At 39.1% G+C, this 14,646-nt stretch overlaps 1 protein-coding gene across 3 annotated transcripts in view; it reads right to left on the bottom strand.

The window, feature by feature from the left end:
- Positions 1-1,851: 1,851 nt before the first annotated feature.
- LOC144515200 (vascular endothelial zinc finger 1-like) overlaps positions 1,852-14,646 on the bottom strand; it is a 42,495-nt gene continuing 29,700 nt past the window's right edge. The window contains exons 3-7 of one of the 3 annotated variants that reach the window (XM_078245823.1): positions 12,850-12,919; positions 12,578-12,743; positions 8,903-8,944; positions 8,133-8,198; positions 1,852-7,944 (exon numbers count right to left, since the gene is read on the bottom strand). In XM_078245823.1, coding sequence (XP_078101949.1) covers positions 7,577-7,944; positions 8,133-8,198; positions 8,903-8,944; positions 12,578-12,743; positions 12,850-12,919 — 712 coding nt within the window. In that variant the 3' untranslated portion in view covers positions 1,852-7,576. The remainder of the gene's footprint in view (positions 7,945-8,132; positions 8,199-8,902; positions 8,945-12,577; positions 12,744-12,849; positions 12,920-14,646) is intronic. The other 2 variants (XM_078245824.1, XM_078245825.1) reach the window with 2 other exon arrangements.

The following is a 14,646-nucleotide window of genomic DNA, read 5'->3' on the forward strand; positions in this document are numbered from 1 at the left end:
ATATATATATATGATATATATGTATGATATATATATCATATATATGTAATGATATATATATCATATCATGTTTTTTTTTATATTTTTGAACATATAGAACAAGAACAACCCTCTCCCACCCCCCACCCTCTGCAGTCTTGAGGAAAGAAAAACAAACAAACCTGTCTGCTTGAATGTCTACTCTATGCAGAATGCAGCCCAAATATACAGAGCTGACAAATGGCCCTCTACAATTGAGAGGAATACCCCAGTAAGTTGTGCTTTGTTACAGTTAAAATAAAAAATAAAGTCTTGTCTTGAGTCTTGACTCAACAAATTGTGTGCTTAGTTTTCATCCAATAGTGTAGACAGTATCCAGATTTATTTACATCAGAGGAAAAGAAATTATTTTTACAAAACATGCATTGAAAATGATCCATAGGAACATAGGAATATTTACATAACACAAACCAAAATAAAAAGTCTATGCAAAACTAAATAACAGGATCAATTGGGGTACTTTCCATAAAATCATCTCTCAATCAAACCAGCTATTAGGCTAACTGAAATAAAACAATGCCAATCTCTAGGTATGGTGAAGGGTATGTGATGATGTGGGGCTATTTTAATTCCAAAGGCCAAGGGAACTTTATCAGGATCCTGGATCCATGAAATAACTGGCCTTTAAAAATAAAAATCTGCCTGCCTCTATGGGAATTTAACATAGGGGTGTACTTTAACTTGAACATAGGAGTGTGCTCACATACAGGCTGTGCGCTATGCATCCAGAGTACTTTATCCATGTGATATTTCGTGTTACCATCGGACTTCACTAAAACGCAGTTTACAAAACCTTGGGAGCATTACGCACGATCACACGCATGGTCAAAAGGTTGCGGAAAACTGGGCACATTTTTACACATGGAAATTCTTTATAAATCCCGACTTTTGCGAGGAATTTTGCGACGTTCTTGCGTAACAGGTTTTATAAATGAGGCCCCTGGTTTCATGCGCAGGGGCCTTTGAAAAAAAGGTTTTCGCAAGTTGGTAACAAACGATTGTCTTAGACATACTTTCATGCTGGAGCATAAGCTTTCCCTTAAGGCTCTGACACGCCAACCCGATTATCGGCCATTGGACAATCTGGTGAGATCGGTGACTCAAGTCTGTTCGGTGTGTTCCATGCCATCCTCAGAGAGGAGCCGTTGGCATCCATTTTGGCCGATTTGACTTGCTGAATCGGCCAGTGGGCAGTCGGAATCAATGACCAATCTGATTGGTGGAGTGCTAGCCCTTGACTAGCGAATCAGTGTTCTTCCACAAGAAGACAACGCCAGTATCTTCTTATTACTAGCGATCATATTTTCAACGAGTAATGACAACAACAACGATCCTTCTTGACTACTATCAACTGGTGACAACAATGACTGACGACAGTGTGCTCTGTGTTTAAAGAGATGTTCCGTCATTTCTGGTTTTCATTTTTTGGGCGACAATACAGATTAGGGCCGTCTGCTGTTATAGACGTATTATGTCTTGCGCACGTGCAAGTCGGCGTCGCTTCGGTGTGTTCCAAGGCACTTTTTTGAGAGACGGGAGCCGACTGATCAGTCTGACTGCCTTTTCTACCGACGGTCGGCCGTCGTGTTGGTGTGTCAAAGACCTGGAAGAAAGACACCTTGCCAAAACCAGAAAAAAACAGCCCCAAAATGACTTGTGTAGAAGATTAGGTTCACATACCATATAGTGTTTAAAATACACTTGTGGTATGTCAGTAAGCTGGATTTCTTTACATTATACAGTGCAAATCTTTGCTCATTCAGATGTCAGTTAACCACTGAATGTCAAACAAATACACTTCACACAGCCCCATCACATTTTCCAAGTTTAATAGTTAAAGAATGAAAAAACACTGAAATGTTTTTGTTGTCACATACATACATACCATGATTTGGCACAAAATCCCCCACAATCCACTCCAATAAGTAAAGTCACAGAGGCACTTTCATAATGAGCAGGCCGCCTGTGAGCAGGTGAAGACACTGAGAAGTCTGGAGATCAGAAACATCCATACAGACAGGGGACTTCAGCAACCATTCAGCCTCCCAGAAACCACGACGAAAGCTAGAAAAAACACTAAACCAGAAGAGTGCATCTCTCGAGTGTCTTGAGTGCAGGGGGGGTCAGTCCAGAGATTCATCTGAGCTAAACAATATTGACTTTCCTCTGTGAGACTTGGCATGGACAGTCCAGAATCATGTTTTAATGTTTTCTTTTATTTAGACAAACCCAAATAAAAGGCACATAAAACATTGCACATAATTATTCTCAATGGACATACATTTAAAAAAAATGTAGGAATGTTTTACCTTTCTGCTAATCAGAAAGCCTAACCGTTTTATATACAAAATTACCATGTTAATGTTCTAATACAAAAAGATTTATAAAAGGTTATTTTTTTCTTGCATGTGTCTGTCATATCTAACATGTCCTCTGAACTAAATTATTTTGTACAAAGATATACATTCATTTGCCTTCACATCTGCCAAACTCATCACAAACTTCACAATCTTCCAAATCATTATTTGGCCAAATGTTTTTCACATTAGTTTGGAGTCCAATTAAAAAAATAAACCACATGGTTAAATGTCACCGATATATTTACATGACCTTGACCCAAGTAAAGATCTCAATTCATGTTTCAATGTTGTTCCTGAAGTAGAATAACTTCACAATCATTAGGTTCAAAAAATAAAAAAGCTTTTTACAACATAGTTTGGTTGCCAGACCAAGCCGTCTGAACTGATGAAGGCTTCCCTCACAAAAACTATTCCATCACACAGCACGCCTAGAGGAGGAAGCATTAACATGTGGAAAAGTCTTGCAAAGTATTTCAGGCACACTTGTTAACGGCCACTGGAGAAGGACAAATGACGCTACACACTTCCTTTCATCCTAATGTTTTTTAGTGTTTTGTTTTCATAAAAAATCACTAGCCTTCTAATAATGGTTGTTGAACTCAAACCTACACTGGACAAGCTCAGTCATCCACATGCAACACTGAAAAAAATCAAATAAAGAACTCATGATGCCATTCCACATTAGAGCATTTCCTTGATGGACAGGGTTTGCATGCATACAATGAAATTAAGGGTCGCCCTAAGGACCACTCTTCTGCACTACAGATTGCTGCAAGTGTTTCAGAGTTCCTGCACTGAAAAAGGGCCATAACTACAAACAGGCTTCTACGAACTAATTCACACATGTTTAAGACAAACTCCACCAGGGAACTGTAGGATATTATGTGAGCCTGCCTGTTGAGGCCGAGATCACATAAGAGACTTGACACGTTCACTCTTTTTTTCAGTCACTATCCAACAAGCATACGTTCTTGTTCTCCCTTTGTTAGAAGCATATTAGTATGCTTCTAACAAAGGTTGAAGGTTGTTGTTTGAGTTGAGTTTAACTCAGCGACCCCAAAAACAGATGCCTGGCCCTGATAACAACTGTCACACATACTTGTACATAGTGACAGACCTTTAGCGTTTCAATGATAAAACTGACCATGTAAATAAAGGAAGGTGGTCCTTTCTACGGATACTGCATTCAAGATCATCTCAGACTGCTGAATAGAATCGACTCTGAACGAGAAAATGATCGAGCAATGGTCAAAGTATCTGGTCCTCTGTGGGTTAAGGCATGAAAGGAAGACTTTAATCTGCTACGATGTTAAGGTCTGTTCTGACATCAAGGTGTCCGTCGTCAGGGGGCTATTTATGTCAGCTGAAAATGAATGCACATGTACAATGAATCAATGTATTCATTTGTGCCACATCCCTATAAGACTATTGTGGGATACAACTAGTACACCTGATCTCTGAGCGGGATATAAAGCCTCCTTTGTGATCACAGCCTCAATTTTTCAGTAAAGATGAACTGCCAGGAAGAAAAAAAAAACAATAAAATAACTAAAAAACACTGAGCTATGCAAGTGAGATCTACAGCAAAAATTCAGCTTAAAAAGAATAAAGCGGGAGTTTTGTCTCTTTATAATAATTGATAATTTTCCTGAAGAAATCACAACCAACAATGGGTTATCCTGCAAGGTATTATCTGTGTAGCTACAGACTGATATTGCTAACACTGCCACAGAACCCTATTTACTAAAAACTAATAAAATACAAACAAGAGCCATACTGCTGCACTGCTGACATACTCATTCAATGAGAATAACATGGTTTTTATACACAGAATTCTGTGGCTTCACTTTGTCTCAGAGTAGCAGCATGTGGGACAGATGACATGCACAGGCGGTTTGACAATCTGAGGGGAATAAGTGTTCATGTCAATGAAGCATGGTAACCAATTCAAAGATATGGCCTTAATGGCCCTTAATGTGTTTGCAATAGTTTTTGGTCAACAATGGAGTTTTATTGTATTGGAGGCATAAGCTGTGGTGTCAAGTTGTAGCTCTGTAACACAGATGATACTTGTTGGTAGAATAAAATGGTGGTTTTTGGCATTTTACTGGGATTTTTCCTGATTATGCAAAAAAACTGACACCAGCCTTATCCTTTAATAAGTCTCTGCTCATTTTCTCTCTCTTCTGAAGAATGGACGGCCACATCAGCGGTAATATAGTTCTTGCATTGCTAGCCTATGGTAAGCAGAGAGATGCTCCCTCTCCCACAGGTAAAGGCAATAAAATAGTGTTTCATATTTACAAAGAAATGGTCAGTGTGTAAATTGTTGAACATGGTAAAAGACTATTCTCAGTAACCTTCCTGAGTTTGACTGACAGTGATGGGATCCTATACCTGCTAAAGTAAACAATCTAACCAACTGAATATCGTTAATGTGGCCGATTGGACCTTTTCCAGGACTGTGTGAGTGTGGTTAGAGTGATTGACATCTTCTTGAGTCCACTGTTAGTGTTGTTGCACCTGTTAGGGCGGGAGAAATGACACCTTTGTCATCCTTATTGGTAGAAAGAATTTGTGACCTAATAAGTTCCCATCAAAGCTCCGGCCCACCTTCAACCTGAAAAGAGTCTAATCAGCCAGAATAACTGAAAACACCTGTGTGGGTGTTCAGAGGCTTTAAATTTGGGACTTTTTTGTAGTACAGTCAAACGAGCCACTGGGTAGCTCTCTTGACCTCTATAGTTAAGTCCTCAGTAATCAAAATTTTAAATTATTTGACCTTTGATAATACTGCCATTTTAAGGGCAAATTGTAAGTGACATGCTTTCAGTACAAGTCATTGTCTGTTTGCGGGCATGTCCTGATATAAATACATACAAAATTCCCCCAAACAGATGTCACAGAAACTTCTGAAGGGAGGGGGGTTGATGGATCTAAACAGCATCTCTGCACCATCAGTGAAATCCACAATCTCACTCACCCCCGAAATGGAAGCTTTGTTTTTTTTTTTTTTGTAATTGAACTTTTAAATACATAAACTATCAAATACTGATAAGTCCACTAAAATAACAGAAAAAACAAAATTTGCCTTAGGAGGAAGTATTTAAGAACAACTCCAGCAATACGTTTTCATTTAAGGAGCTGATAAACAAAGCCTAAGGTATAGTAAGGTTATCATGTATCTCCCATGTTTGAAGCCAAATGCCCACTTAAAAAAATCATCTAAGTGGTCACCTTGAAAGAATCCTGGAAAAAGGTTTGGCTCTCTACAGCATAAAAGTTTAATGCCAACACTGCTGCAATGAGCTGGCTCAACCTCAACTATTTGTCATTGTAAAAAACTACACAAGTTTAAAAAAGCGGTAGACAAGGGATAAATAAAAGGGTGACAATGTAGCAGCTGATATTGTAATAACTGCCCAATAATTTTAAACCAAAGTGAAAGAAAATATTCATTTGGTTTGAAAGTGTAATGAAACCTGTTCATGTGATGAACTGCCAGTAATGCAAATAATTATATACACATTATCACATATTTAAATAATGCAAAATGAAACATTATTGCAATAATATAATGGGTATTGTTGGCTTCTAATGAAAGATCAGTCAGACAGGGGTCGGATAGCCCCACCTGAGGCGCCAATTTTATAACGGTTTTAAAAAGGAGAATTTAGTGTTCTATGATGTTTTAAATGCTGTTTTAAGGTTTTCCCTTATCTTTTAAAATACAGCATTTGGGAGAAAACACTAAAAAATCTTTGGCATAAAATGGTCATTTACAGAGAATATCTATCTGCACAAAACGTCACCATTCAAACATCTACCTCCAACCGCATCGTGGGATCACGGTGCCATGTAAAAGAAGTTACCTGAAATGCTCTGTGGCCAGTGACATCATTTGGGTAAACAACGTAACAAATATAGATTATCCGAGCGTGATAGTTCATTCTTCACCTTGGAGATAGTCTGGCAAATAATCTGAATTTCAGGACCATTTGCTAGCTTTTTCAGAGCTTTCAACTATACATCATGGTCTTGATCAGTAGATGGAGATTGGAGACTAATCACATCTGGTACTAAAGACCATTTTTGAACAGACACAGTGGTTATATTCCTCCACCCCCCATAAAAGGTTCCATACTTCGATCACACAATGACAGCTCTAGAACAACTGATGAAGACTATGAAATGTGGTTGATAACTATGAGAAAAATTTGTAAGTTAAATTTTTTTTTTTTTTTGTTTTGTGCCAAACTACTTTATGTTAATATTTGAGACTGACATGGCCCTCAGAAACCCAAATAGTAGGAATGACAAAGACTTATCAAAAGCTGTGACCAATGTATTAGATTAACTATACAGCGGGGAGTAACACCATATATTAGGGTTGAGCGATATGATATATAGTTCAAGACGGTAACAACTTGATATCCGTCGAAATTTTGCCTTATCGTTTACACTGAGGTATCTCTCCATTTTGGTGTATTAGGCCAGTGTGGGTAATGTTGCAAATCCATGTACTTTATGGTAATATTTGATTTACAAGATTTTTTGCATCAATGTGATGAAGTACCTTAATTTGTCAGACAATTAATTCACTGGGTTTGCCAAAACAGAATCTCCCATCTAGTATCAATAAAAATGTCCAATACATTTCTAGTAATGTCCTATATTACAATATCTAAAATAAAAATAATAAAAAACATGCTATGCTATCATAGCATGTTTTTTTGAAATTATTTTTATAATAATAAAGTGGATACGAGTGTATCCATGTTGCCCATCCCTAAAATAGACAATTCATCTGACAGATTCTCCTGTGGAGGACAACAAACTTTATCTCACATGCTATTTAGGCTAATACTCTGCAATGGGTGACTTTAAGCAAACAATAATTTTTTATCATGACTATTTATTTGAATAGTATTGTATTTGAAATATTTTTTCTTCTATAAATACAAATAAACTTAAAAATTAACATATTACGTGGTAATTATCACTCCTGCAAGTAGCATTTATTGGTTACTATCTATGTGGTTGAATAAGTTATCACTTTTTCAGGTTTAATACACTATCAACCCATCAAAAGGCCATTTTACTAAGATATGACAGACTCATCCATTATTAGGCAGTTAAAACATTACCGGCTCTTAAATAGGCTAAAAAAAAAAGTTCTACCAAGGAGGGGAGGAAGGCAGAACTTGGGATAGAAAAGGCATGCTCTCCATGGACCTCATGGCAATATTGAGTGGCCCAGTGATATTCATGGGCATGGGAGTGGTGATAGCCACTGGGTGGGCGATATTCATGTGTGCCGTTGTAGGGATATTGACAGAGGCCAGGTTCACAGGGCCAGTGATGGTGACAGGGTGCTGCAGGTTGACCGGTGACGTGATATTGACCGTGCTGGTGGCGATGTTCATCTGAGCAGCGATGGTGACAGGATTGCTAGCAATGCCACCGCGGTTCACAGACGAGGTGATGGCTGCAGAGTTTGTGACAGGCGTCGTAGTGGCCGAGTTGTTGTGCACATTGTTGGCATCTGTGTTAAAAAAAAACAGATAAGAGTAAATTTAGGGCTGGTCAACCTTGTATAAATATACTACCACTCCAAAACAGGGAAAGTCAACAGCCCTCTCAGCTCCTTGGCTGTTTAGCTGGGTCACTGAAAATGTCAATACATCATTAATACATTATGTCAACTGTGGTAGTATTGTTGAAGAAACCTACCTTTGTGAGAGTTGTCAATTAGGACTTGGAAGGAGTTATTTAAAATCTCTCCTACCGTCAACTCACCTGAGGGGTAAATTCAAAAAGCAGGATCAATAGACTAACCAGCTAACTGGCCATTTGTTTTAACTCAAAACTTTCATTTGAAACAGTAACACATTATGAAGGACATCTTAAGCTCTGTGTATGCCTAAGGCTGGACGCACATTACACTTCAGGACTGCCAATTTGACATTCCCATGAGTTCATGGCCAGCACATCCCAGGGTCATTATGAACTTGTCTCACCCATGCTGTAATGGGGCTGGCTCACTGCTGGGTAATTTTTGACCCAATCTCAACTGGGATATCCCAATTTTTCGTCAAATATGTTTATTGTTATAGTTGGTAAATTTGAAGAGTGAGTGGATGAAGAAGCCGATTTATCAATCTGGTCAAAGTCAGGACAGAAATTACAGTTGGTAATGCAAGATGACCTCCTATGACAGGTCAGGTCAGGTCATAGTGTGCATCCAGCTTTAGTGTTATAGTCCAGTTTGTGGTTAATTTAAATGAACTACTGATCCTGCTTCATGAAATTTAACCTTATACTAGACAAGTTCTATGTCTTCATAACAGAAGAACCTTAATTACACCAGTCCTTACATAATACCAGAAAAGAAATGATTCTGTACTCAAGTGACATGGTATGTGTAGAAAAACTGGCCACTTATGTTTTGCAGAGGTTATAATTCAGTGTTTAGGGGTTTCTGCTACAAGCTACTGGATTACCTTTTCGTGGCCCTGAGTGGTTCCACTGCCAGTCACTTATGCCTATTTAGAAATACAGACACATATGGGGTTACAAGAGCACAGGGCAGCAGTGCTATCATCTAGGAGTCAGCTTCAACAGTTGCATGGTTGTGTTGTATGTGGCATGGTAATGGGGTGTTAAATGCTAAACATTTTAAGATGGGTTTCACGGTTTCTTGTGGGGTCAGGGAAACAAATTATACTTCTTTTCTTTATTTTATCGTAAACCTACTTTTTCGTACTCCTCCTATACCGTGCGATCGATCTGCACGAAACTTGGTACGTAGCAAATCCAGACCGACCTGACACAAAGTTATCAAAAATAATTTTTTATCGGTTAAAAATTGCGCAAAAAACGTACGAAGTTACTAGCTACGAAAACATGAGCTTTACCATATCTCAGCCAAAATAAATGCTATCAACGCGAAACTTTAGATTCTTGTTTGCCATGACCCTCCGAGTCTTGGCAACAAATTTTAGGAAAATTGGCCGCACTACAAGTACAAAAAGTTTATATCTCATGAATGGTTCATCCGATTTTTACGAAAGTTGGAGGGTACCATCTAGGGCCACTCCTGAGGCCATGCCTACAGTGTTGTATTGATTCGTCAAAGTGGGCGTGGCCTATGGGACCCATGTTTCGATTCACCACTTACACTAATGTGAGCAACTTCAAATTTACAGGGTAGATGTACAGTGGGTCATGGACCTTACATACCAAACATTACACATGTGGACCACTAGGTGGCGCTATAATAGAGTTAAAGGTCTTTTTGCCTATAACTCCCACATTACACATCGCATATTTAAAAACGTTATATCCACGCTTTTGTATTTTGAATAAACTTCAATCACATGATGTACCCATTTTTGCTAAGAAGTTTTTCGCAAAAGGTGGCCCTCACAAAAAATGATCAAAAGAATCTTGCTCAGTTAAAAATTGCGTAAATTACCAACAAACACATTTTGTAGCTAGCAAACACTAACTTTAGCATTTTTTTGGCTAAAGTAAATGCTACACAAAACTTGGTATTACTGTTCACCATGCCACTCCGAGGCTCTGTACCAAATTTGGTGAAGATCTGCCCTCAGGGGGCGCTATAATCAAGGTAGATGCGTTTTGGCCTGTAACTCTATGAATGTATATGAGAAATCTACAGGCATTGCAGCACACGTGTTGCGATATTTTCTTCCGTTTGCCTCGCAGCCAACCCACTTTGGGTTCCGCTTTCACGGGCTCCGCAGGTCGCCAGGGGAGACTCGCTTTAGGGGGGACTCGTGCCGGGGAGGCTTGGACCCTGTCATTACTGCTTGCAGTTTAGTATTGCACTTGCAGTTAGTAGATACACAAGAGAAAAAATGAATGGTCCTAATGGGAGCAGCAAAGACAGATATGTTGTCAAGGTTCTGAATATTTTACCACATACCGCAAACAGCAGTTTACAACAGTTTTATTTTTTCTCCTTTGTACACGTTTGTACTTGCAAAATGTATGTAGAGAAAAAAAATCAAGGGCACATCTCTTGTAATGTGTTTACTGGTGAAGTCTCTTCAAAATGTATATTGTCCAATAAATAAAGTAAAAAAACAAAAACATAGTTGAGCAGATTTTCACCTTACACAGAGGGTTCCTGTTTTGGCTTATGTAAGTATCCCCATGTTCAGAATTCCATTGTCAGTCATCGTCCGTGAATACATTTAAATGTGATAATGTGTTTGGACTAAATATTTGACTGGATTTGATCGTCTGGACCTTTGTGAATGTAACAAGACCGGTGATTATAATGAGGCTTCAAAGGTGATTGTTTTGTTACTTTTACAGAGGCGGTGATCATACCTGCTGTCGTGATTGTATCTTGGAATGGTTTGCATCAATTGTATCACAAGACTTTTAGCTTTCCAAAGATGTGTGGCATTACTAACAACTTAAACATAGCATTTATGTAAATAGCATGACGTGTACAAAAGCTAAGTGGTTAGAGGAGCAGTGTGTAGGATTTAGTGGCATCAAGCTGGGATGTTGCAGATTGCAACCAACTGAATACCCCTAACCCCTCCCTTTCCAAGCATGTAGCAGTACCTACAGAGACCTCAAGTCAAATCAAAACGCAAAAGGCCCTCTCTTCTGTGCCACTGTAGAAACATTGTGGTGCAACATGACGGACTCCTGGTGTAGAAATGGGCTCATTCCAAGCTAACAGAAACACGATTCTCAGTTTCAGGTGATACACTAATGAAAACATAATTAGGAATATTATATTCCATTTCTGTCAATAGATCCCCTAAATCCTACAAACTGGTCCTTTAATATGGGCTATGCTTTTGACTCAGGGTAGGACTGTATACACTACCGGTCAAAAGTTTGGGGTCACTTAGAAATTTCCATTCCACTCCATTGTAGACAGAATACCAGCTGAGATCAGTTGCATGGTTTCTTTTAAACCAGGGCAGCAGTTTTCAGATTACATTATGTGCTTACATAATTGCAAAAGGGTTCAGAATTCAAAATTCTCCAATGTTTTCTCAGTTAGCCTTTTAAAATGATATGATGATGATTTGGAACACTGAATGAATGGTTGCTGATAATGGGCAATCTAGATATTGCATTAAAGATCAGCCACCCACTCAGATCAGCTGGTATTCTGTCTATAATGGAGTGGAATGGAAATTTCTAAGTGACCCCAAACTTTTGACCGGTAGTGTACTTTCAAAAGGATTAAAAACTAGTGACACCAGAAAAATATCAAAACTGACACATTTACATGACCAACATCCTACAATAAATAAAAGACACGTTATGAGGAAAAAGTGACAGTACATCATATATATATATATATATATATATATATATATATATATATATATATATATATATATATATATATATATATATATATATATATAATTAGGTCTGGCTCAGTTTAGCCTTGGACCAGCCTTTAGTTATGCTGCTATAGGTTTAGACTTCCTATGACACACTGAGCTCCTCTCTCCTCCTCAGTCTCTCTCCATCTGTGTGCATCCATGTCCTATAATTGCATGTTACTAACTTAGCTTCCCCAGAGTCCTTTTGCTTTCTCGCCTTGCAGATTTCCTTGGATTGTGGTGGCACCTGGATCAAGTGTGCAGCTTCTGCCGATGTCTTGCTTAACGTCCCGTTATGCCCTGCACTACTACTTCAGTACATATCTATGGCTCACTTCTTTAATAAGACATTTAAGTATTGCCAGAAATGCTTATGTTAATTATTGAGTGATATGCAAGTGGTTAGTGCTAAAACAAATTATGCATCAGATTCAGGTCATCATGCCCTTAACCGTTTTTGAGAAGCCTGCTCTTGAACAAAACAAAGGCGAAAATACAGTTTCACTCCACAAACGGCCAACACACAATTTTGTTTTTCAAGTTAAAAGCAGCAAAACCACATTACAACTTAAAAGCTGATGACAGCAGCTCAGTTAGGGCGCTGACTGAGGGAACAACTGACTTCTTGAGCTGCACTTAAGGCAGGTAGTGGTGGTAGTCTGTAGCTCAGTTCCACTGTACATTAAATCACAGCTGGATGAGTGGGGTATTGATAGAAACCATCAGTATCAACTTGCTTGCTGATTATGTGTTAAACTTAAAAAGTGGACAAAGTAGGCTATGGCTTACCTTTGTTACATGGGTTGCTGAAGCTGGCCTGGCCATGCGTCTTGAGATGACTTGTGATGTAGGCAGCGCTTAGCATTTTGCCACAGATGTTGCAGGTCACTTTGCCTTCATGCCTGATCATGTGGGAGCGCAGACGGTCTTTGGTAGCGAAGGCGGAGGTACAGGCCTAGGACATAAAAGCAGTGACTATTGTTTTATTCTTTTAATTTATTAATGTATTATTATTATTATATTTCGAATAGTAACACAGAAGACTGAGTCACGACTCTTACCGTTACTTGGCACTTAAATGGTCTCTCTGAGGAATGGACATGCTTGACATGACAGCTTAGGTGATCAGGTCTGCAAGGTGAGATGAAGACAAGGAAGAAAAAGGAAATCCTTCAGCTTTGGCTTTAGTAGTAACAATTTTATTGACATAAAAGATTAGGGCTATGTAATATGGCAAAAAAATTTATCAACTTTTGATTTCCGGTTTTACGTACGAGACTTAACCTGTTTGATTTTATGCTAACCGGCTGAATCAGCATGCGTCACTATGACACCTTCTGGCAAATTAAAAAGTACATTAGCAACCTGTGCTGATGCCGTCACGGCACTAAATCCATTTTGTATTGCAAGAAGTGTTGGGCGGTAGCGTTACTAGACAAGCTTCTCAGGACACTGTGGCTTTATCTGTTGTTAATACTGCCGGTAAACTAAAGGGTGTTACCAGCTGTGCTTCCCGACCACAGTCTGGGAGCCCAAATTGGAAAGGTGCAACACTCTTCTCATCAATAACATGAAATGCAGTGCTAAACAGTTTCTCGCTGTCGGTGTTGTGCATGGAGCAAGACAAGTAACTAGGATCGAAATCGTTAAATATTGCCATTTTTCGACTGTTTTGACATGTGCTTCCATACTGCTGACATGTTTGCTGCATTTATAAAAATAAAATTGAATTGAATTGTTTTCCATACATAGGCTCTACTTGGGTGCCCCCACTAGGTAGATTTATACCGGCCTAGGTAGATAAAATCTGAATTACATTTTTTTTCCAATCAACGTTTTTTTTTTTACAGCGCACACAGACCAGCGGTCTCCAGCCCCTCCCCTTTGTGAAGTTGCGCTCCATGTGCATTAATCAGCGACCTTAATGATTCACTTCAGGCTCAGAGGTTACGTTAGTAGTAGTAGCAGTCTGCTGGTGGTGTTGTGGCTTTCCGAATTAACTGTACTAATAAACCGTAGAAACATTTATCAGTCTGGTTGTTCACCCTCTCCGCGGCAGTGTCCTCCACTCCATATCTTTATAATGGAGTTAACTGGAGCTAACCGAAGCTAATAGTGCTAACCAAGCCCCTTCAGTTCCTGTTCTTTGTCTCAGTGCACGTATTAACTGTACTTATGGACTCGAGCCCGAATAAAATCAAACATTTTATTACGTTGACAGGGTTGTTCCTGCATAGAGAAAGTTTTGGCGCCCACCAAAGAGGTTTATTGCCAGCGCCCAGGAAAAATCACCAGCGCCAAAATGTCTGATTTTCAGCAGCCAGCCTCCCTCTCATCCACAGCTGATCTGGCACTGATAAGACAGCTAAACTGCATCGTTTTGAATGGAACTGAATGCTCCGCTGTGAAGCTAGCGCTAACGGGATCTCCGTTTGCTGAGTTCAGGCTGTACCGGACTCTCCCGGTGATCATGCTGCTCTGGGGGACTGGCTGCGCAGCGAGAAGCCGCTGCTGACGGGTGCAGAGTTGTCTGTGAGTGCGGCAGTCTGACAGCATCAGTATTAAATTGAGACAGTTTGATGACCAGTTAAAAACGTCTCGTGTTGAATAGTAGTCCAATTTGGTGTTTTGGTACAGTTAGTTTTAACATCTGATGCGAAGTGTAGGCCAATATAATGTAGAAAACTTCATAACATTTTGTATCTATAACATGATTGTATTATTGTACAAATTACCTGTAAAAGCAGTAGCCAATGTAAGTCAATCCTACATTTTTTAACTTGGGAGCAAAAACGTGCTCCTTGGGGGAAAAAAGTTACTATAAAGCCGTTCAAGGGCCTACTGATTAAACAACTGGA

The sequence above is a fragment of the Sander vitreus genome, chromosome 3 (genome assembly GCF_031162955.1).
Source record: "Sander vitreus isolate 19-12246 chromosome 3, sanVit1, whole genome shotgun sequence".
Taxonomy (NCBI): Eukaryota; Metazoa; Chordata; class Actinopteri; order Perciformes; family Percidae; genus Sander; species Sander vitreus.